The sequence below is a fragment of the Heloderma suspectum genome, chromosome 6 (assembly GCF_057233095.1).
Source record: "Heloderma suspectum isolate Gila_16-S chromosome 6, 16-S_ref, whole genome shotgun sequence".
Classification (NCBI taxonomy): Eukaryota; Metazoa; Chordata; class Lepidosauria; order Squamata; family Helodermatidae; genus Heloderma; species Heloderma suspectum.
Genome location: NC_139463.1, coordinates 30,059,494 through 30,083,652, shown reverse-complemented (window position 1 = coordinate 30,083,652; position 24,159 = coordinate 30,059,494). Strand labels below are relative to the sequence as shown.

Sequence of the window (24,159 nt, the reverse complement as noted above, 5' to 3'; positions counted from 1 at the left end):
ACAGCAACTAAATAAGGAACGCGAATGGCGGCTCCCTATGGGGGCCGCCATTCGCGTACGCGCTTTTTTTTTTTTTAAAGTCACCCGTGATAGGCTATGTGACGATTCACGTAGCCTATCACGGCTGACTTTGCAGATCTAGCCGTGATAGGCTACGTGAATCGTCACGTAGCCTATCAGGGGACTTTTTTTTTTTTTTTGTTACTTTCGTGTTCGCGGCCGGGCAAGGCGGGAGGCCTCCTCCCCGGCCTGAATTTCGGCCGGGCGAGGCGGGAAGCCTCCCCCCCCCGGCCTGAACTTCGCGGGGGGAGCAGCGAAGCGCTCCCCCCCACCGCGAAAAAGCTGCGAGAAAAGGTAAGTGACTTTCGTTCACCCCTAAGGCTGAGTCAGGCCAGTTAGTGGAAGACAGAACAAAGTCCAGGGGACCGAGCTGATGAAAGCTCATTGAGTTCTACTCCCCAAATGGATTCCTCCAACATCCCTATTTAGATTTGATACTGAAATGATTAGTAGAATCTGTATAACAGCTTATTAGAAAACACATACACACACAAGTGCTGTCGGTCTTGACATGGCTAAAGCACATTTTAGACATTTCTTATTTAATCAAGGTGACTTCTTTTTCAAGAAGTTATTTTAGGAATCACACTAAGTTTGTTGAAAAATGGCTTATATATTGCGATAATAATTTTCAAGAGAGTTTATAACCATATGTGTTCTTTTCAATATAACATTATGTGGCTATGTATTTCTTTACTTTTTCTATCCTCATTTTGTGATAATAAAATATTCATTAAAAAGTGATGGGGGAAGGAGAACCATGTATGATGCCTTGAGCACCTTAGGGCACAATCCTATGTATGTTTAGACAGTGAAAAGGCCTACAACTCCCAGCATTTCCCTTGCTGGCTAGGGAATGCTGGTAGTTGTAGGCCTTTTCTCTGTCTAAACATACATAGGATTGCGCCCTTAACAGTATAAAAATGTAACTAATAAATGTGGGTGGGGTCATTTACCAGAAGGGCAGTTCCTCTACCCTTGAGATTCAGTACGAGTATTTCCTGTTAAAAGAAAGATCCTGTTGCAGGCCAGGGAGAGACCTGTGCCTGAGACCCTAGAAAGGTGAGGTTGTGATCTAACACTTTCCCACCCCATTAGATGTTTAAGCCATTGGCCTGTTGAAGAATGGGATGGCTTGCTCTCCTCTGTCCCAACTTAGCCCCTGCCACATCCAATTTCTGTATGACATTCCGTACTTAGGTCTACCCTCTTTAGTTGAAGCAAAGCATGACACTTTCCCTTTAAAGCAGAAAAGAAAGTGAAGACCTTTGTCTCCAGCCTCAGGGATCACTTAATTGGCTCCCCAATAAAAATGCAGTGAGCTGGGTTGCCTGATAATGATTATAAATGACAGAGACTATCAGATTTACCTTGGGACATCTCCAGGGAGTTTGCAGTTAGTTTAGTCTGAACTCTGCATCAGCTGCTTGGGCTCCTTTCTTCTCAGTATGCGGTGGCTGGACTCAAGCTGCAGTCTTTCAAACCTAATTAGTGTTAGGGGAAACAAAAACAAAACAAAACCAACCCTCCTTTCCTTTTACCCCTGATTGGTTCTGTAAAACAAGGCCAAGGCTGTATTCAAGATATGTTACAGATCTGTAGGGGGTTTTGATCGTACAGAAAGACCTTTGGCTGTGCTTGCAGATTTGAGTCTTTAAACCTCAAGATGAGCAGCGCTGTGCCAGAAAACATATAGGCCTGGATCAGACGATCAACTTACAAATCTCAGTTTATAAATCTAGATATGCATGAGCCTTTTACACACATGCAGGCCCTTTGCTTCTTAATTCTCCACAAGCCGTGATTAAACTGGGAAGCTTCTAATTAACCATAATTTCCTGTCCCATCTGGCCTGGGAAACAGTGGTTACCAGCTTTGAAACAAGCCAGGATATATTAAGCCAATTTCAGACAAGATGAAATGGAAAATTATGGGACAGGCTTCCTGATTTGATCATGGCTTCTGGTGAAGGGAGGAGCAATGGGCTGCAAAGGGGCTGCCTGTGTGGGCACTTGACTTGTACATTTCTCAGGTTAATAAGGTGAAATATGATTGTCTGAATGCAGCCACAGTTTAGCATAAACTCGAAATGTCCTCAATTTACCAGGGACAGTCCCAATTTTCTGGTATTTGTCCTGGCTAATCACTGTCTGTCCCCCCCCCCGCACCTATTTTTGCCTGCGGGGGGGGGGATATGCCTTTTTAACATATTGTTAGGAGTGCTGTGCCAAATATTTATCCCGCATGGTTTTCAACCATTCTCATTCAATTTGATAGAAAATAAATTGCTTTCAAAAAGAAATTCAATGGTGAAGGGAGAAATTTCTGAGAAATTCTCATGGTTTAGGTTTGGGTTTCTTGGACTTACCTTACTTAGGAGGAGGTGAGGAGTGAAAATGTCCTGTTTTTCATTGTTCGGTCATCTCTGTGGCAGCCTGTAGCCTCCTCAGCTTCCTTCACTTCAGTTCAAGCCCAGTGGAAGGCATCATGAATACGGATGGTGCAGGTGCCAAATTGGGTCTGGGAGTCCAGTGGATGCCCTCCTGCCCATGCCCCCAAGCCACACCCACCAAGCCCCTGCTTGATCCCCCCATGCAAAATATGTACACACCTAGTGTTATGCAAAATTGCCCTGTGAACGGCCCATATATGCAAGATTATAGATGTAAATGGGCCATTTATGCCTGTAATCTTGCGTATATGGGCCATTCATGGCACCATTTTGCATAAGACTAGATGTGTGCATATTTAATGGATACCATTTTTATGTTACTTTTTTGCAAAATGGTGCCCTCATTGCTCATGGATGGGTCCTGGGTGAGTGTGGGCAGCTCGGCAAGGATGAGGAGGGGGTTGAGCATGGGTCTAGGGGCGTGAGAGCAAGGGAGAACTCGGACAGGGGGGCACCTGTCCATCCTTAATCATGAGGTAATTCCTCCCATAAGGCCTTTTTCAGATCAGGAGGTGCAGGCAGGGGAGTTTCGCTGGGGTGCATATAACCTGAGAGGGTAGCAGTGATCAGGTAAACTCAGGGAACGGCTTTTTTAATTTTGTTTTTAAACTATATTTAGTAAGAACGTGATAGGATCAAACAATAGATTCAGATCCTGAAATGCTCACCAAGTTTGACCCAGCAGGATTCTTATTAATCCTTAAATCATATTCCAGGGGTAAAAGGGGTGGGGGAGAAGAAATGGTTACCCAAAGAATAATAAAGGTTGCCATTTATTCATAAAGAATAAAGTCTTTATTTGAGGGAGATTTTGAGGTCTTTTATTGCAGAACCACAGTATCTTCTCTCTGCAAGGCATCCTTTCGTCTGATTGGTGGAATAGACTTTACCACAACTGACAGGTCATTTGATAAAATGTTGAATGGAACAAGGCAAAAGAGCTGATCAGAACTGAGGATCTCAAAATTGGTGGGTGGACGAGCAATCACATACCTGTTTTAGGGAAAAGTCAGCAATATCAGAATATGAAAAGGAACGTTTACAAAGAAAATTAAGAGGTTTTGAGCATGTCAAAGATCTGAACATTTATGCAAAAAGAAAAGTGCTCACAAGGAATGACTTAACGTATTTATTTATTTATTTATTTATTTATTTATAGCATCTGATGGTGTAACAGTCATCAACTACATAAGTTAGGGAACAATCCTATGGCTACTAGACAGTGTCTAGATGGCCATAAGATTTTTCAGTTTCTCAGAATTGAGCTCGGAGCCAGAAACCTGATGCCCCTCCCCCTCCCCCACCACCCATAGCTAGCATGGTTTGTCCCCAGCTCCGCACCTGTAAGAGCAGCACGGGGTGGGTGAAAAGGGGGAGTTCCTGGGAAGTGCCATTACAACACTTCCTATGCACTGTCCAGCTTTCCCTCCCCCTGCTCTGACATGCCACCACTATACAGCCAAAATCGGCCATCTAGCTGCAAACACAGGGTGGCCGGAGCATGGAGGAGAGGATCCTCTTGTTGTTTCTCCTGCCCCCTGCATTGGATAGTTGGCCACCTCCAAGTGCAGAGTTCGGAGGTGGCTGACCATCCCCTTATGATTGCACCCTCCAATAACTTATTGCACTGGACCTATTGGAAAGGACTGTTACTCTTATGAGATGTCAAAGATGGGAAAGATTTGGTTGGATAGTAGTGTCATGGTTTATGAATGACAAACACATTTTGAGTCATGAATGCCAGTCAGTGATGCAGGTGGAGGAAAATGAATATTTCACAAATATATTTGCTTAGCTCAGATAGGAACATCTGGAGATATCCTCCCCACAAAGTAGTAGTATTTTGCAGAGCTAAAAGATAAGACTGCATCATTTCAGAACTGTGAGAATCCTATAGGGATGGAAAGAAACTTAAGAACATCACTGTTGGACCAGACCAAAGGTGGTAGCATGGTACAGCATGTTCTTTGTATGCAGGAGGTCACAGATGCAAACCCTGGCATCTCCAGGTAACGTTGGGAAACACTCCGTCTGAAATCTGGGAGAGGTTCTGATAGTCATTGTAGGCAATACTAAGCTATATGGATTAATGGTCAGATGTGGTATAAGGAAGGTTCCTACAGTATATTGCCAGGTTATCCAGCAGCCTCTTTGTCACAGTAGCCAACTCGATTGCCTCCAGAAAGCTAAGTGAGGCATCAAGTATCCTTTCCTTCTGTTGCTCCCCAGCAACAGACTGCCTCAGAACATGGGGGATTATCTTATTAGCCATTATAGTTATCATGGCTAATAACCATTGACAACAAATTTGTCTTTTCCTTTCCTAAAGTCATTTAAGCCAGCGGCCATCACCAAACCATGTGGCAGTGAATTCCACGTATTTATTTGTCTACTTATTTACAGCATTTACATAGCGCTCCATATCTAAATATATTCCAGAGTGGTGATAATATAATAATTAGAATTCTTTCTAATAATATAATTTACAGGGTTTGTTGCTATATGATGTGATGATGGCTGCTGGCTGAGTTGGGTTTAAAAGGGGACTAGAGAAAAAGACTGGAAAATACCCTGATGCTGGGAAAGACTGAGGGCAAAAGGAGAAGGGGACGGCAGAGGATGAGATGGCTAGATAGCATCACTGATGCAATGAATATGGACTTGAGCACACTCAGGGAGAGAGTGCAGGACAGGAAGGCCTGGCGTGCTATGGTCCATGGGGTCACGAAGAGTTGGACATGACTGAATGACTGAACAACAACAACAAGAGAAAAAGAAGGAACAATGAATTTCATTGGGTAGAGTGAATCAGCAAACTCAAACTTGCTAAGGTTCTCCAAATTCCACCTCGAAGCATGTTCCAGGCACATTCATGTCTGCATCAGATTGTGAAATTCTTCTTCTTCTTCTTCTGCTTCTGCTTCTTCCATGAAGATTTGTGTGTATCTTCATGCCCATTTTCCCAAATGTACATACCCATTGATTTTTCAAAAGTATGTTTTTTCTCATGCACATTTTTTCAAATATACACATTTTTAACACATTGGGGTCCCCCCCCCATGAATTGCATTGCAAGCTCAGAAATAATATATGTATTTCAACCACAGTTTGTGTTCACGTCTGTGTTTGAGTCCAGCAGATGCAAATTGTGTAAATTTTGGTCAAAAATTCAACTGAATGAATTTCTCATGTATGTCTAGTACAGAGAAGATTTTTCCTTCTCATAATTTTTGTTGCTTCTACTATTTAATGATCTGTTTGAAATGTGCCATATATGTATGATATCCCTCTTTACAAAAATGCAAACTAGATTATTTGGATCAGTATTGATCCATATGGATATCAACGTTAGAGAGCAATCTTATGTCCTCTAGACACTGTCTAGAGGGCCATAGGATTTTTTGGTTTCCTGGCTCTGAACTCAAAGATAGCACTTTAACCTCGGAGCCAGGAAACCATGCTTCCCACCCCCTCCCTCTCATAGCCTGAGTGGAGACTGGAGAGAACCATGGCTGCCTCTCCATGCTCATAAAATGGAGTTTGGAAAGGGCAAAAAGGGGGTGTTTCCAGGGGCAGGGAGGGAAGGAGACCATGGAAGCTCCTTTTTACGCTGCTTCCTATGGGGTCTCCAGGTCCATTCCTGCCCCCTCTCCAAAGCTCCAGCTAGATGCCCAAAATCATACATCTAGCCAAGAATGCAGGCTAGATGTACGTGCTCCACCTGACCTACATAGGATAATCACCACCTTATGACTTCAGAGGCTGGTGACTATCTAGATAGGATTGAGCCTTTAGTTGTTGTTTTTAACTGATCCAGTCAAAGGCCCTGCATATATGAGGAAGCTTCAATTACACTATACTTGCCTATTTTCATAGGGATTGGGATCATCTTTCAGGCGGTAGAGACCAAAGCAAAGGATACCAAACATGTCAAGTGCTCTAGTGAACACATCCCCAAAGAAGAGCTGCAAAGAAAAACAAAAATAAGATATTGACTCTATATCTAGGGGTGGACGAAAGTCCCTTACCTGTCCTTGAAGGACGTTCGCGGTGGGGAGGAGGCGCTTCGCTGCTCCCCCCGCGAAGTTCAGGCCAGGGGGGGAGGCTTCCCGCCTCACCCCGGCCGAAATTCAGGCCGGGGGGGAGGCTTCCCGCCTCGCCCGGCCGCGAACGTGAAAGTTTAAAAAAAAAACAAAAACGCCCCCTGATAGGCTACGTGATGATTAACGTAGCCTATCACGGCTAGATCTGCAAAGTCAGCCATGATAGGCTACGTCAATCGTCACGTACCCTATCACAGGTGACTTTAAAAAAAAAAGCGCGTACGCTAATGGCGGCCCACATAGGGAGCCGCCATTCGCGTTCCTTATTTGGTCGCTGTAGTCTACGTAAATCTTTACGTAGACTACAGCAAAAATAAGGGCAACGCAAATAGTGTTGCCCTTATTTTTGCCGTAGTCTACGTAGCGACCAAATAAGGAATGGGAATGGCGGCTCCCTATGGGGGCTGCCATTATCCGTACGCGCTTTTTTTTTTTTTTTTTTAAGTCACCCGTGATAGGCTACGTGACGATTGACGTAGCCTATCACGGCTGACTTTGCAAATCTAGCCGTGATAGGCTACATTAATCGTCACGTAGCCTATCAGGGGGTGTTTTTTTTTCTTTTATTGCAATGGCGGCGGCGGCAGCCGGTCAAAAGACCGGCTGCCGCTCCCACCCCGCTCGAACACCCGCCGAACCACCGGCTGGACCCACCGCTGGGAGGGACATTCAGCGAAGGTAAATCCCGTCCCGGGGGGGTGCGGGGGGTGGGGGGGTTCGGAGGATTTCTCCCCATTCGGGGGGACGAACACGTTGGCGCTCGGCCCCCCGAAGTTTCGGGGAGAAATTCTCTGCCATCCCTATCTATATCACCATTTCTTGATAAGCAGAATGTCCCATATTGGTTGGAAACCATGGTTTAAAACAGAGGTTTTCTAACGTACTATCCTCCTTGAGAATGTTGAAAGTTAGAGCTGCTTTGGAAACTCTTCTCATCCATATTTCTTTCCAGATTCTAAAGTTCCTTCTAAAGTGGAACTGATGCATTAGGATTTCTCAATTGTTCTGCTTTTTGCATGTATGTAGCTCGCCACAGCTTCCAACTCCTTTTGTTCATTTGTGTTTTGTTTTGTCCCTGTATTAACTAGGGGTGGCAGAGAAATCCACCATGGACTCCAATGAGGCCGGATTCTTTGGAATCCGCCCCCCTGGAGTCCGTGGTGGAACGGACTAACCCCCCCGCCACCCCCCAAAAATCCTTACCCAGATTGAACCTACCTGGCAGCGGCTGGTCTGGGTCGCCATCTTCATCCACTGCCGGGCTGCGGAACAAAATGGTGTCCAGCGTAGTGGATGCCATTTGCATCCCTGACGTTGGCCATCATTGGCTACGTAAATATTTAGGTAGCCAATCACGGCGAATGGCAGGGATGCAAATGGCATCCACTACGCCATTTATGTCCCTGCTGTTGGCCGTGATAGGCTACATAAATATTTACGTAGCCAATCACGGACAACAGCAGGGACGCAAATGGCGTCCCCTACACTGGACGCCATTTGCGTCAGCAGACCAGCCGTGGCTGGAAGTCCAGCAATGGCCGGAGCCGGCCGGTGGCTCTGTGGACTCCCCACAGAGCAGAGCCAGCCGGGGAGGATTCCAGGGGGAGGACCAGATCACCTCCCCCCACCCGCGGACACTCCCCCCACGGACCCCAGGTAAGGGGATCCGTCACTCCCTAGTATAAACAATGCTGATGTGTGCATTGATAAAACAAAACTAAAAAGCAATCTTGATGTGGTGTTCCATACGATTGCATAATGTTTCTTTTTGTGCAGTGTTTTACTGATGGACATATGTAGTCATTCATATTAATAAAACATTGCATACAGAGAGAGAGAGAGAGAGAGAGGCCCTGTTCACATGTAACACTAAGCTATGACAGTTAGGGGTTGTTGTTCTTTTGCTAACCATGGTGGCATAGTGTGTCATGTGGGGGGAGAAAACCACGCTCCCCATGGTTAGTAAGCCACTCCTGTTAACTACCTCCCCTCTGTAAAAGGGTTAAGGGCCCCCCGGGTGGCTTACTGTGTTGTCTTATGGGCTCCCTGGTGGTTAAAATGGGCTCCAGAGGACTCCCAGGCTGTGACCATAGAGTCTGCCAGCTAAAGTGTCTGCTGCTGCGGGCAACACTCTAGCTGCCACAGACTTTCTGTATGGATGCATGGCCATTTCAGATCCCAGAGCAGCTGCTGAGAGCCTGTCTGCACCGTGGAGGATGATAGGTTGCTCAGTAACCATGCCAGGTAGATTGCTAACTATGAATGGGGGTGGGTAGCAGAAGCACGCAGCACCGTATGGTTCCCAGTCATGTGACAGGCAGATGCACCATGGTTTCACTACCCCCCCTGTAGTTACCCTAACCAGCCTCTCTCACTGCACATGTGAACAGGCTCAGAGAGAGAGAGAGAGAGAGTATTATTGAACAGCATGCAGGAGCAGTTGTATACATCAGCAAAGCAATTTGCACACCAATTGGGTACAACAACCCTAAATTTCATTGCACTCAGTCAGTCTCGTGATAATGACTCACTCACTGGATTTGAATACTCCCCCTCACACACACACACACACACACACACACACACTACTATGAATTCCTGGTTCAATTAATGCAAACCCAGTTCATTTATTGAATGCTGAATGGTTTTAAAATAGAAAGGCCATCACATTTTAATGTTATTTTCCCTAATACGCACATTTTCATATGACTTGTTTTGATGGAGGAACTCCATTGCAAAATTCAAAGAACTGCAAATTTTGAATGATAACTGAGCTTCAGTTTGCGCATTGGTTTGAAAGTATAAAATTAGGTAAGTTCACATAAAATGAGAACCAAATGAATTTCTTCCCTGCCTCTACTCATATCCCATTGACCTCACTTGCATAGGCATTGTTCGTTGGTTCCAGTGGAGCTTTCTAAATGAGGGTACTGATATGAATACTGCTTTTAAAAACTAGGGATGGGGGAGAATTTCTCCCCGAAACTTCAGGGGGCCGAGTGCCAACGCATTCGGCACCCCGAAATCGGCGGTGAAATTCTCCGCCCCCCCACCCCACCGGGATGGGACTTACCTTTCACGAATGTCCCTCCTGTCGGCGGGTCCTGGCGGCAGTTCGTCGGGTCTTCGTCAGGGGCGGGGGCGGCAGCCGGTCTTTCGACCAGCTGTCGCTGCCGCCATTACAAGTGCAGTAAAAAAAAAAAAAAAAACCCGTGATAGGCTATGTAACGATTAACATAGCCTATCACGGCTAGATCTCCAAAGTCAGCCGTGATAGGCTACGTTAATCGTCATGTAGCCTATCACGGGTGACTTTGAAAAAAAAAAAGCGAGTACGCAAATGGCAGCCCCCATAGGGAGCCGCCATTTGCGTTCCTTATTTGGTCCCTGTAGTCTACGTAAAGATTTATGTAGACTACGGCGAAAATAAGGGCATGCTATTTGCCTTGCCCTTATTTTCGCCGTTGTCTACGTAAATTTTTACGTAGACTACAGGGACCAAATAAGGAACGCAAATGGTGGCTCCCTATGGGGGCCACCATTTGCGTACATGCTTTTTTTTTTTTCCAAAGTCACCCGTGATAGGCTACATAACGATTTACGTAGCCTATCATGGCTGACTTTGGAAATCTAGCCGTGATAGGCTACATTAATCGTTACGTAGCCTATCATGGCGGTGGTTTAGACGGGGCGCTTCTACCCGGCCTGAATTTCGCTGGCGAGGGATGGGGCGCCTCCCGCCCGGCCTGAATTTCGGCCGGGCGAGGCGGGGCGCCTCCCCCCCCTCACATGAACTTCGGGGGGAGAAGCGAAGCGCCTCCCCCCCACCGCGAAGCAAGCTTCGAGGACAGGTAAGGGACTTTCATCCATCCCTATTAAAAACAGCTCAACAAAGCTCATACGTGTGATTCAGAACTAAATGTATTTAGTTAATTCAGAAGCACATTAAATGCAGATGCTAGCTTCCTAATACTTTTGCTCACATCACTTTAAGCCACCACCAATGAAACCAAAAGGGAGCACTTGAATAAAATCAGCTGACATCTAACACAACTCACCAATAGTCCTTCTGTTATAGTTAAGTTGTCTGTCAGTGCTAAAAGTGCCAGCTTACATCTGTTCCTAGGTCCAACGTACACTAAGTTGCTAGTACTACCCATCAGTGAAGTCTCCTCTGCCAAATATTCTTCCAGTTCTGGGCTGGTCCCGCCCGTCACCAGTGTTTGGAGCAAAGCCAGCACATGGTGATTATGGTAGGTCTGCAATGGAAAGGTATAGAAGACAGAGAAAAAATACTTATTGCTATCAGATGAGTTGAAAGATAGCCAACTCCTATTAAATCTGAAATAACTGTTTGTGGCCCTCTGGGAAATACAATGGCTTTCAAAGTTCCAATCGTCAGGTAATCCTTTTCCCATTGACCTGTCTACCAAGGAATTGTGTATCTTCTGTGGAATCCATATCCATTTCAGAGGAATCTGATGTGCATTCTCAGAAATTAACATAGTCGGGGAGTTGTTCAGGGCTTCTTGGGTCTTGTCCCCAACACAAATTGAGAGGATGCCTTAGAATATCATTGTGACTTTTCAAAGCTATCAATTGCAGGGGAAGATGGATCATGATGGACAATGTATCTGCCAGGCAACTTCTCTGGTATTGTGGAATGAGGAGCCTGTGACACATTTTGGAGAATAACAGAATTCATTCAAACACAGTTTGACCACTGCTCTAAAAAATGTCTCCAATATGATCTTCATTGCGTAGAAAATGAGCCATTTTCTACTGACCATGTACACCATGAACCCAAAGACTGAGGGGTCTGAAGCTGGAATTCTCTAGACCAACATTGAGATTAGGGATGTATGAGAATTTCAGTCAGTTCACAAATCACTCGCAACTCTGAATATGAACAGGAGCGAGGGGTGTACGCATTCCCCACTGTCCGTTCTGGTGGGGAATCCATGGGGGGGAGGCAATCCGTTCCTCCCCCCCAGAATCCTCGCGTAGTGGAGCTGCTCCGCGAGGATGCCACAGAGCCGAGGATGCCACAGAGCCAAGGGCCACCCCATTCCCCCATCCACCTGTCCCAGATCCCCCCCCGGTTTTTTCCCAGCTCCGGAAATTACGTAAATACTTTCGTAATTCCTGCCAAAAAATTCTTTCCGCGTGTCCTTGGTCTCTGTAAGAGTAAAGCCCTTGGCGGAGATTCCCCGCGTAACTTCCAGTCACCTGACCTGACCTCACCTCACCTCACCGGAGCTGTCCTGACCTCACCTCACCTCACCTGACCTCACCTCACCTGACCTCATCTCACCTCGCCTGACCTCCACAGACAATAAACAGAAAAGATAGAAGATTTCCGTGGATGACTCAGCCCCAGCAAAAGAAAGCCTCCGGAAAATGCCTCATAAAAAGGGTAAAGCCGCTCATGGTCTTTCTTCCTCCATTTCCGATTTACATTTTTATTTTTGTAATTATTTTCGAAAAATCCACCCTTTGGCAGAGAAAAAAAAAGGGTCCATGTGAGCTCCGGTCCGGGTTAACCTGGCCGCCTCATTCCGAGGAGGATTCCACAGACCAGATTTGTCAGAATTCAAGCCCATTTAAAATCTGGGTGGAATTTAGGGATGGCGGAGAATTTCTCCATGAATCTCTGGAAGGCTGAATGCCAACGCATTCGGCCCCCCGAAATTGCTGGAGAAATTCTCCGCCCCCCCCCCAGAATGGGACTTACCTCTGTCAAATGTCCCTGGTGCTGGCGATGGTTTGGTGGTGGTTTGGCGGCGGTGGCGGCCGGTCTTCCTACCAGCTGCCACCGCCACCATTTCCCAGTAAAAAACAACAACAACAACAAATGTGATAGGCTATGTAAAGATTTACGTAGCCTATCACGGCTAAAGTTTCCAAAAACACTGTGATAGGCTATGTAAATCCTTACGTAGCCTATCACGGCTGACTTTTTGGGGAAAAAAAAGTGCGTATGCAAATGGCAGCGCCCATGGGCGCCGCCATTTGCGTATGCGCTTCCCCCCCCCCAAAGTCAGCCATGATAGGCTACATAAGGATTTACGTAGCCTATCATGTGGCTGACTGCAGGGACGCAAATGGTGGTGGCTATGGCCGCCACCATTTGCCTCCTGGCCGGCCAGCAGGATTCGTGGCCGGAGGGATGGGGCGCCTCCCCACCGGCCAGAATTTTGGCTGGAGGGATGGGGCGCCTCCCCCCCGGCCAGAATTTCAGCCAGAGGGTCAGGGTGCCTCCCCCCCACCGCGAAGCAAGCTGCGGGACCAGGTAAGTGACTTTCGTCCATCCCTAGTGGAATACTCTGACATGCCTAACAGGAGCGCATGTTCTCCAAAACTGTTTGCAAATTCCCAAACTTGCATTTGAAAAATGCACACATTAAAAATGTGCAACTTTAAAAATGTGTAAGTTTCTTTTTAAAAAAGTACAATTTAAAGTGTGCATTTTTAAAGCATGCATTTTTTTAAAAAAACAACAACACATATCACATTTTAATGGGAGGTGGGAGGAAATTTGCAAGACTGCAGAGAGAAGCTGATTTCCTCCTTATTAAGAACTCTCCCATGGTGACCTTCTGAAGAGCTGGTGATGTTCTGTTTGAAGAATGATCCATATGTCACTGGGAAGGTTGCTAGGTTCTTCCTTATTTCAGTGCAAACAAGGGAAAGAATTACGTTGGCCCCATTTTAAAATGTATTGGTTTTATTTAATTGATCTTAATTAGCTCTATCTTTCTTTTGTACAAAAAATATTGTATTGGTCTGTGACCATAATAAACAATTAATTAGTTCACTTTAGTTAATGGGGGGAAAGTGTGCACTTTTGAAAAATGCGCACTTTTCCCATTTGAAGAAGCAAAAAAAAAAAAAAAAGCAAGAGAAACCCAGGTCATAAACAACCATGGGAGAAAGCCAAACTGAGCTTTGAAGTAAAGCTTGGGGAATTTCAGCGAGGTTGAGCATCCCTGGTTCTCCCATCCCCAGCTGAGATTATGAACAAGAACAGCAAAGCAAAATGGTGACCAGGTTTGGGATGCGGACCATCAGTAGGTCACTGATTATTCCAGAAAATGAATGGCAAGCCTATTCTGTTTTGTTTTGTTTTGTTTTTCTTCCCTACAACCTGTTTAGATGTCACAAACATGACTATTAAGGCCCAAGGATAGATCCATACGACAATGTGTATGTGGTAGTTTTATGACAATGTTACCCAAAGCAAGCTGTTTCGGAGAATTTTAGCCTGAGCAATATGCTCTTCGAAACTTTCCAGCAAATTTCCTTTGCAGTTCTAGAACTGATCAGTTCATACCAGACATACCAGAATATAGCCTCTAAAATACTGCTCTGTCTTTGTGGCAATTAAGAAGTTAAAGCCATTGCACATTATTTGCTTTGTTGTTGCCCCTTAACTGCAAGTGGTCTAATCTCTTCTCCAGCTGTTTAGAAAGCCATGGCTAGTAGTAAAATATTTAAAAAATAAAAATAGACTTATTACTTTCTAATGAAAATAACCAGGGCACACACAAAGCAGCCATTTTTGCTTTTGTCTGTGAACATATAAGTCATGTCAGGGAATTGTGCCCCAATATTTCTAGAAGCCCCTTCAGCCTTTTTGAGGGGAACATTATCCAGGGTTATCCTGTGCTCCCGGCCAAGCTTATCTTACTCAGAAGGAATCAGCGTTTTACATACTTAGCTGCTTGGTGCTTGGTCCTGAACTCTTCACAGTACCACCACTGTTGTTGCTGTTGTTATCATCATTGTCATTGTCACTGTCATTATCATTATCATTTTTACATTGTAAGGATTACATTTACGTACTTGTGTGAAATAATAGGATTTGTGTGTCACCTGGATTCTGTATGTTATTTGCCGAGTTATACACTGTTGGGAGTTTGCAGAGTGGAAAGAAAGACAACCAAAGAGAGAGATATTTGTATAATAATATCCTTACAATGTATGTGGGACTTTAGTACATTCAGCTCCAGGCTTACTGAACAAGAAGAATCACATTCTCACAGCAATGTTAATACTGTGTTGGGTTAGAGAAAAGCTGTTCACCTTAACCTGATTGATGTACATGCACCATGCACATGTTGATGAAACACTGCAAAACGCCCTTGTTACAAATGCCAGCAAATGCCAGATAAATAATCCCCGGTTTTAATGTAAATAATTTTGTTTTGTTTCATTTGAGATGATGTGGGGTACATTCTTTGTTAAGTTAGGTTGGTCAGATCTCTTGGTTAGGTTGGAGATGCAACTTACATGTTTTATAAATAAGTCAAATAAATTACCCATGAAAATTAATGGTAAATTTGCATTTCAATGTAGTAAAAAGACTCAAGTTGACATGTCTGTGAGACTTACAGTGCACAGGAGAGAATCCAAAAAGCTGTCAGAAAATATTGTCCCTCTAGAAAAATGTTGTGAGACATTCTGGTTCAAATACTCAGATTCATCTGCACCACTCTGTTCAAAGAACTGTGCATTTGAAGCTATCTCTGTAAGAGGACAAAACACAAACAAACAGACAAACAGAAGTTTAACTACTTGCAAACACCAGGGTTGTCCATAATCAGTGGAAAATATCAATAATAAAACGCAACAATTCCCATTGCTGTAAAACCATGTTCCCCAATCTGGTGCTCTCCAGATGTGCTAGACTACAACTCCCATCATCCCCTGCCAGCATGGGGCAAGCTGCCAAAAGGATAGTGTTTATGTGTAGAGGGTTTACTCGACTTCTATGTCCAAATTATTTACTGAGGCCAACAGTTAAGATCAATCAAGAAATAAGCTTTTGTGTCACTGGAGGAGGGGGGAGAGGAGGAGGAATAAGCAAGCAAGGGGCCTCTACATCCAGTGGCAGTTTTAGGGATGTACGAAAGTCACTTACCTTTCTGCGGATTATGTTGATGGTGGGGGGGAGGCGTTTTGTCCCTCCCCCCAGAATCCTCGATGGGGGGGAGGCGATCCGGTCCTCCCTCCCGGAATCCTCCATGGCCGGCTGTGCTCCGCGGCAGCTCCGCAGAGCAGCCGGCCAGGCCCAGCCAGGCCAGAGCCATCCGCAGCTGAATAGCCCGCTATGCTATTTGCGTTCCCCTTTATTTTCGCCGTCATAGTCTACGTAAATATTTACGTAGAATAAGACGGCCAAAAATAAGGAACATAAATGGCGGTGGCCATAGCCGCCGCCATTTGCGTACGCGTTTTTTTTTTTTTAACCCAGCCATGATAGGCTACGTAAATATTTACGTAGCCTATCACGTTGTTTTTTATTATTATTTTTTAACAAGACTGCAAATGGTGGCGGCAGCAGCTGGTCGGAAGACCAGCTGCCGCAGCCGCCGCCGCTGCCGCCGCCGCAGCCGCTGCCGGAGCCACCGCCGCCCGGAAGATCCACCCCAGGTAAGTCTCGTCCCGGGGGGGATCTGCGGGGGGGTGGCAGGCTGTTCCGCCATGGAGTTCAGGGGGCCGAATGCACTGGCATTCGGCCTCACCGAGATCCATGGCGGAATTCTCTGATATCCCTAAGTTGGCTCCATTGTTTAGGGTAGGTGAGAGATCAAGAGGTCATTTGGGCCTTTTGACAAGTCTGAGCTCCAAGACTAACAGGTTTGCCAAACCAAAATATGTCTAATTCCATTTTCTTCACCCAACTAAACCCATCTTGGGCTGCAATTAAAATTTATTTATTATTATATGTATGTCCCACTTTATACCTAGCAATGTAGAAAGTATATACCATAATGTAAGGTATAGAATATACAGAAAGTGACTTTACTGAGGTAAAGAAAGTTGAATGAAGTAAAGTTCAATTTACATGATCATTCCTGGCAAGGAAGAGTCATCACATGGTGAGTTTTATTTGCATTTTTCACGTAAGGATCTTGTAATTCTGCCCACAAATGTACCAAGATTCACCATATTTTGGTACGTTCACCAAGATAAAGTGTTATTTTGTTTTTCATTTTAGCAGAAGTCATAGAAGAATTCACCTTCATGTGAGTTCCCTGCTCTACCATTTTGGCAATTTAGCCTTAACTGCCATTAACAAAGCCCCCCACCCACCCCAGCGCCCCAGCAAACAAAGTAGGGATAATGTGGCCTTCATACCCCACAAAGTGCTTCCTCATGTGGTTACTTCCCATAGTGTTCTGGTAACATTCCAAGAGTGAGACCATATAATGGGAGTGTATTATGTGGTTATTTTTATCAGTACCCACCCAACAAGGGGCAATGATTGCATGGATAATAACCATGTCATTCACCCCTATCCTATGGAACACAGAAAGCTGCTTTATATTGAATCAGATCATTGGTCCATTTAGCTTAACATTTCTACACCAGGGGTGTTGAACCTCTTTCAGCCCAAGGGTCAAATTCCATTTTGGAGAAGGTTGGTCCATTTTGGGGGCCACATCCCCAGTGGTGGATGGCAAAAATGAGGGTGAAGAAAAACGGTCAAAGTCAAAATATGAAAAATACCAGGATATTTTAGCTTAAAGCTCTTTTTGCCAGTAGTAACTAAGCCTTAGGGGAGGCAATTCAACCTTTTAGAATGGGGGAAAAAATTACAAAAAAGCCAGGAATCCACCAACAAGGTCAGTGGTTGGGGAAAAGCTTGCGGCTCTCTGGAGAACCCTGGAGGACCAGATTGGGACACCAGGAAGTCTGGATTTGGCCCTTGAACCTGAGGTTCTGCACCCCTGGTCCACATTGACTAGCAGTGGCTCTCCAGACTTTCAGGCAGGGGTCTTTCCCAGCCCAATCTGGAGACGAGGGGGATTGAATCTGGGCCTTCAGTACACAAACAGTGTGCTCTGCCACTGAGCTAGGGCCCTCCCCCGGTCTACCTGGGAACTCCTACTTAAAAGTTACTGAGTGGGGTAGAAGAAGGACAGGACCACATGAGAATGAGAATGACACCACTCAGGAAAACATAAGAATGAGTCCATCCAAAAAAACATTATTCCTGGGTTGATATGGACTGTACTACCTGCACTCCTTCTCCACCCTGATTTAATGCACTGAGCAGCGGGTTGGACTCGATGGACTTGTAGGCCCCTTCCAACCCTACTATTCTATGATTCTAATGCACAATGAGACTAAATGCTCTAATCATAGCTACATGGGGAAACTGTAACACATGAATGGACTGCTGCCTTCAGGCATTGTAACCAGGGTGGCTGCCAAATACCAACAAAGCCAGAATTTGTGGTGAAATAAGAGGGTTCTGCCACCACTGAACAGCATCAGAGTTGGAACCTAGGAACTAGGAACTAGTTAACTAGGCTTAATAACTAAGAACTAAGGCTTACTAAAAACCACCTTCCTGCAGTCTGATCTGCTGAGCAAATGCTGACCCATCATTCTTCTCATACTTGCAATGGGGTGTTTTTCATGATAACAGGCAGTCCACTCATACTTGAACTGTTTATTGGCTTGAGCTTTTTCCTAGAGTTCTGTGATATCTCCACAGGCTTCAACCATCCCAAAGTTCTCCCTGCCAACCTTCTACTGCCTCCAGCCTTCCCTGCAACCAGTTTTTATCCTCTTTCAACCTTGGGGGCACCTCTCTTTCCTTTGGGGGCACCCCAAAACCTATATTTCAGGAGCAGCAACTGAATGTGGAGAGTGCAGGGGAGGATTTCTCTTCAGGCCTTTATTGGAAACAAAAGTCCTACCAAAAGAAACATGCCTGCGAAAGGTAGTTTTCCAGGGCTTTAATATCGACCCAGTTGATGTAAGATACAGTAGGGTGAAAGGGAATATGGTAGGCTCATGAGGTCTAGGGATGTACAAAAGTCCCTTACCTTTCACGAAACTTGATTTGCGGTGGGGGGGAGGTGCTCCGTCCATCCCCCCGAAATTCTGGCCAGGGGGGAAGCGCCCCGTCCCTCCCGCCACGAATCCTTGCCGGCCGGGACGCAAATGGCGGCAGCCATAGCCGCCGCCGTTTGCGTCCCTGCAGTCAGCCGTGATAGGCTACGTAAACATTTACGTAGCCTATCACGGCTGAGTGAAAAAAAAAAACCACGTGTACGCAAATGGAGGCGCCCATGGGCACTGCCATTTACGTTCCTTATTTTGGCACATGTAGTCTACGTAAACATTTACGTAGACTACGGCCAAAATAAGGGGAACACTATTTGCGTTGCCCTTATTTTCGCCGTAGTCTACGTAAATCTTTATGTAGACTACATGTGCCCAAATAAGGAACGCAAATGGCGGTGCTGATGGGCACCGCCATTTGCGTACGCACTTTTTTTTTTTTCCAAAGTCACCCGTGATAGGCTACGTAACGATTTACATAACCTATCATGGCTGACTTTGGAAATCTACGTAAATCGTTACGTAGCCTATCATGTGTGTGTGTGTGGTTTTTTTTTACATTCACTTTTTTATTCGCAGCCGGGGAGACGGGGCGCTTCTCCCCGGCCTGAACTTCGGAGGGAGAACCGAAGCGCCTCCCCCCCACTGCGAAGCAAGCTGCGGGACCAGGTAAGTGACTTTTGTACATCCCTAACACACACACACACACACACACACACACACACACATTTCCAAAGCCTCCAGAAACATCCCTGTGGATGTTTCTACCCTTGAGTGGGGGAGGGGGAAGTAATCCTTCCAAAGATGCTCAAGTTTTGTTTTAGTTCCATGCTGGGTCTTCGTAACACTTTGTTATATTTATTCTCCCCATAAGTTACCCAGACTTCTTCAACGCCACTGCATTAACATTTAAGTCAAACCTTTTAATGTGCTTTGGACATGGTATGCTGTCACTTTCTGCCTTTGAATTTTAAAGAAGACTGGGAGTAAATAAATAAAGGAGCAGGCATATTCCTTTGGTGAAATAAATTTGTCCCCAAAGAAGAACTTACTCAGTTCGGTGATGATGGGGATCCTTTTGGAAAAAATACGCAGCGATTGATTCCCCATTGTATCTTGACTGGCTCCATGTGTAGTCGCTTTTGATGACAATGTGGGGAAAAGAAAGAAAAAGATAAAGTCAGGAATGAAGAGAACAAGCTTTGAGACTGTCAAAAAGCACTTACTGGATCTTATTGTTATGCAAAAAATAAAATAAAATAATACACCTCCTTTTGTCCCATATTGTTTTTCCAAGCTTCATTATGTTAAGAGGTTTGAGACATTACAAATGGGAAGCTCTCCCTAAAGCTGTTTATTAACACCACAATTCAACTGACATCCCTATGCAGCAGCTGTAGCAATACTGGAGAATTTTGTTCAGTCTGCATTTTTAAGAAAACCAACCCAATTCACACTTGCCAGACTCATGTGTGGACTGGAATGCAGTTATCTTTCTGACTGTGCATTGCTCCAAATGTTGTGGTCCAGTTCTTGTATCAACATGTACAAACATGTGTATGTTAGGGGGTCATGCATAGAACAACAGGATTAGGGAGAATACGCACACACATGTATATTTTAGGGGAAATGCTGCTCCTTTGCATAGAGGAGTGATGTCCTGGGCTGTAGCATCCTCACACTGTGTCAGGATGTTGGGGCAGCTGCAGAGGTATGGGTGCTCCTATATAAGGTGGCTCCACCCTCTCCTCAACCACTTTCACTCAATGCAGCTACCCTCCCTTTTAGATAAAAAGGTGTCCCCAACCAGTCGTGTCCGACTCTAGGGTGTGGTGCTTATCTCCATTTCTAAGCTGAAGAGCCAGCGCTGTCCGAAGACGCTTCCGTGGTCATGTGGCCGGCATGACTGAACACCGAGGTGCACGGAACGCTGTTACCTTTCCCGCCGAAGTGGCACCTATTTATCTACTTGCAATTTCTTGCTTTCGAGCTGCTAGGTTGGCAGGAGCTGGGACTGAAGACAGGAGCTCACTCCGTCACGCGGCATTCGGGTCTCGAACTGCTGTCCTGCCGACCTTCCGGTCTGCAGTTCAGCGTCTTAACCACTAAGCCACCGCGGCCCTAAAAGTTCCGCTGCCTCGTGTCACCCTTTTTGATAGCATGGCATTATGCAGCTGCACTTTATGGAGACTGAGTGGGATTTTTTGGGTGTGACCAGGTTGTTTGAGGACACACCTTTTCAACCTATTCCACATTGTCTGCATCTGGAGGTGAGGCTTTGGGGGGGGGGTAATTGGCTATGCCTTTTATTGGTCACAACTGGTGGGGAGCATGGGCACTGAGGGAAGTTAGAGAAGCTATCCTGGTGAGCACCCTGAGGTACTAGGAAGGTAATGGTCTGTTAACCCAACTGACTTCTCATTGCCTTTGGCCCATACAACATCTAGCTCATTGATCATTAACCAGCAGCAATGGGTTGGAGTACTCACAGACCTCTTTGTTCACCTTCATGGTGAACAGGTAATGAAAAGCCAGGAGCACCAACCAAGTGACTAGGGATGGACGTCACCCTCCCCTGGTCCAGGTTCCCTGGGTGCCCGCTGAGCTCCTGCCCCCTCTCACACTTCCCCAGACCTGAGCCCTCCACACTCACTGAGCCACCTGCACTCACCCAGGTCCTGTCCGACGACCACTGCTATCTCCATTTTGTGAAAAAAATAATGGCAATCGCAAAAATGTGCGCATTTGATCTTACGTACAATGGGGCAATGAATGACTGATAGATGCAACATTACAGGTGCAAATGGGCATTTGCACCTGTAATCTTACATATGTTGGCCATTCATGCCCCCATTTTATGTAAGATCAAATGTGCACATTTTTGCAATTGCCATATTTGTTTGTTTGTTTGTTTTTGCAAAATGGTGATCACAGAGCTCACTGGACGTGCCCAGGGTGTGGACGGTTCAGCAAGCATGGGTGGAGCTTCAGCTGGGCAGGGGGCTTGCCGGTGCAGCTCAGGGCAGCGGGCAGGGAGTTGTCCACTGGACTCCCAGACCAGATCAGGCACCCATGCCATCCCTACAAATGACCAGTGCTTGGAGCCAGGGTGGACAAAGTGGCTAGTACTTGCAGCCAAGGTGGTGTTGCCCAGGTGGAGGCAATATGTGAACTGAAGACTCCCATTTTTAGCAGGTGCTCACACTAAGCATGCAGTTATTTGCCAGTTTGAGGAAGTTGATGTCGTTATAAAGCTCTGTCTCTTTTACCCCAAGCAGTTGTTCTGAGCCATAAGTCTGTGGTGGGGGTATGGAAATGCTTAGGGGGAAAAAGTGTCATTTAGGAGAAAATGCATACAAATTAAAGTGCAAATGTTTGTGTGTATTTAATAGGGATGGACGGAAGTCCCTTATCTGTTCTCGAAGCTTGCTTCGTGGTGGGGGGGAGGCGCTTCGGTTCTGCCCCCGAAGTTCAGGCAAGAGGGGGGAGGCGCCCCATCCCTCGCCAGAGAAATTCAGGCCGGGTAGGAGCGCCCCGTCTACCTGGCCGTGAAAAAAATAGTAAAAAACAAACACAAACACACACCAGTGATAGGCTACGTAACGATTTACGTAGCCTATCACGGCTAGATTTCCAAAGTCAGCCGTGATACGCTATGTAAATTGTCACGTAGCCTACCACGGGTGACTTTGAAAAAAAAAAAAAAGCGCGTATGCAAATGGCAGCTCCCATGGGGACCGCCATTTGCATTCCTTATTTTGACACGTCTAGTCTACGTAAAGATTTACGTAGACTACGGCGAAAATAAGGGCAACGCAAATAGCGTTCTCTTATTTTTGCCGTAGTCTACGTAAATGTTTACGTAGACTAGACGTGCCAAAATAAGGAATGCAAATGGCGGCGCCCATGGGCACCGCCATTTGCATACGCGCGTTTTGTTTTTAATCAGCTGTGATAGGCTACGTAAACATTTATGTAGCCTATCATGGCTGACTGCAGGGACGCAAACGGCGGTGGCTACGGCTGCCGCCATTTGTGTCCCTACTAGCCAGCGGCCGGATGTCCGTCCGCTGGTGGAGCCAGTCGGTGGCCCGGCCAGAATTTCGGGGGGAGGAACGGAGCGCCTCCCCCCCAGTATCAGCATAATCCGCGAACAGGTAAGTGACTTTCGTACATCCCTAGGAAATAAAGTGTTCCATCCCTAATCAGTTGTCCTGAGGCTACAAAATTATCCCCATCCCCAAAGTATGTAATTCCCCTTCTCTAATGGTCTTCTCGAGATGGTGCATACACATCTCTTCTGTGTAGTCTTCACTTCAGCTGGCTGGTTAGTCTGTTTGCTGCCTTGAGTTTGTTTTCAGGTTTCTTATGTTTTACTGATATTACTTATTTATGTCTTTGCATATGAAATGCAGCTAACTGATGTTTTTAACTATCAATTTATCAATTAGTCAATCAATAAATTACTGATGGTCCTTTTAATTATTTGATGAGGCTCAAAGCCAATCAGCATGATGAGCCATCCCCCCCCCACTATTTTAAGGAGAGATGGTTTGCATCAGGCTGTAGCCACAGTGGCTTGTAGGAGTCTATCCTCCATCGGGAATATTTAGGGATGGGTGAATGAGTGCTGTTCATGTTTGTGATTGCTGATCATTCAAATGGGAAACTTGTGCCAATTGAGCAGTGATTGAACATGAAATTTGCATAACTTTCCTCGATAGACTAAAGTGGGGCTAATTCAGTCTGCAGGGGAAATGTGCACAAATTACACAATTTGCCCAAAATTGAAGTAGGAAGTTGCATAAGTTGAACGCAAGCACATGTCTGGCAATTCATGAACATTTTCAGGGGACACATGCTCCTGATTGCATTTGGGGCTTTGAGCAGGGAACATTTACATGTTTTGCAAGCAAAAATGAAATTTCCATATATCCCTAGGAATATTCCACACAACCACTCTCAGTTTTAATTGAGAATACCCTTTTACTTGTGGAGGCAAGCATATGGACGATATTCTGCCAAATTGCTCACTAAGAAGTAAACCTGGTCCCACATTCCAGTTTACTGGCCAATTACCGGCAGCCATCGGAATCGCTGCCTAGGGATCGACGAAAGTCCCTTACCTGTTCTCGAAGCTTGCTTCGCAGTGGGGGGGAGGTGCTTCGGTTCTCCCCCCAAAGTTCAGGCGAAGGGGGGAGGCGCCCCGCCTCGCCTGGCCAAAATTCAGGCCGGGGGGGAGGCGCCCCATCCCTCGCCAGCGAAATTCAGGCCGGGTAGAAGCGCCCCGTCTATCCAGCCATGAAAAAAAAGTAAACACACACACACACACACGTGATTAGGGATGGGGGAGAATTTCTCCCCGAAACTTCGGGGGGCCGAGTGCCAACGCATTCGGTTCCCTGAAGGTTCGGGGAGAAATTCTCTGCCCCCCCGCCCCCCCCCGGGATGGGACTTACCTTTTACGAATGTCGCTTCTGGCGGCGGATCCCGGCGGCGGTTCGGCAGGTCTTCATCAGGGGCGAGGGCGGCAGCCGGTCTTTCCACCGGATGCCGCCGCTGCCATTACAAGAAATGTAATGCTATTTGTAATGCTATTTGCGTTGCCCTTATTTTCACCGTAGTCGACGTAAATCTTTACGTAGACTACAGGGACCAAATAAGGAACGCGAATGGTGGCTC

General features: G+C 45.9%; 1 protein-coding gene across 1 annotated transcript in view; it reads right to left on the bottom strand.

Moving 5' to 3' along the window:
• Positions 1–3,290: 3,290 nt before the first annotated feature.
• KCNU1 (potassium calcium-activated channel subfamily U member 1) overlaps positions 3,291–24,159 on the bottom strand; it is a 166,534-nt gene continuing 145,665 nt past the window's right edge. Inside the window, exons 22-26 of the mRNA XM_084807247.1 lie at positions 19,530–19,616; positions 15,010–15,143; positions 10,674–10,874; positions 6,377–6,477; positions 3,291–3,505 (exon numbers count right to left, since the gene is read on the bottom strand). Of these exons, the coding sequence (XP_084663373.1) occupies positions 3,334–3,505; positions 6,377–6,477; positions 10,674–10,874; positions 15,010–15,143; positions 19,530–19,616 (695 nt within the window). The 3' untranslated portion in view covers positions 3,291–3,333. The remainder of the gene's footprint in view (positions 3,506–6,376; positions 6,478–10,673; positions 10,875–15,009; positions 15,144–19,529; positions 19,617–24,159) is intronic.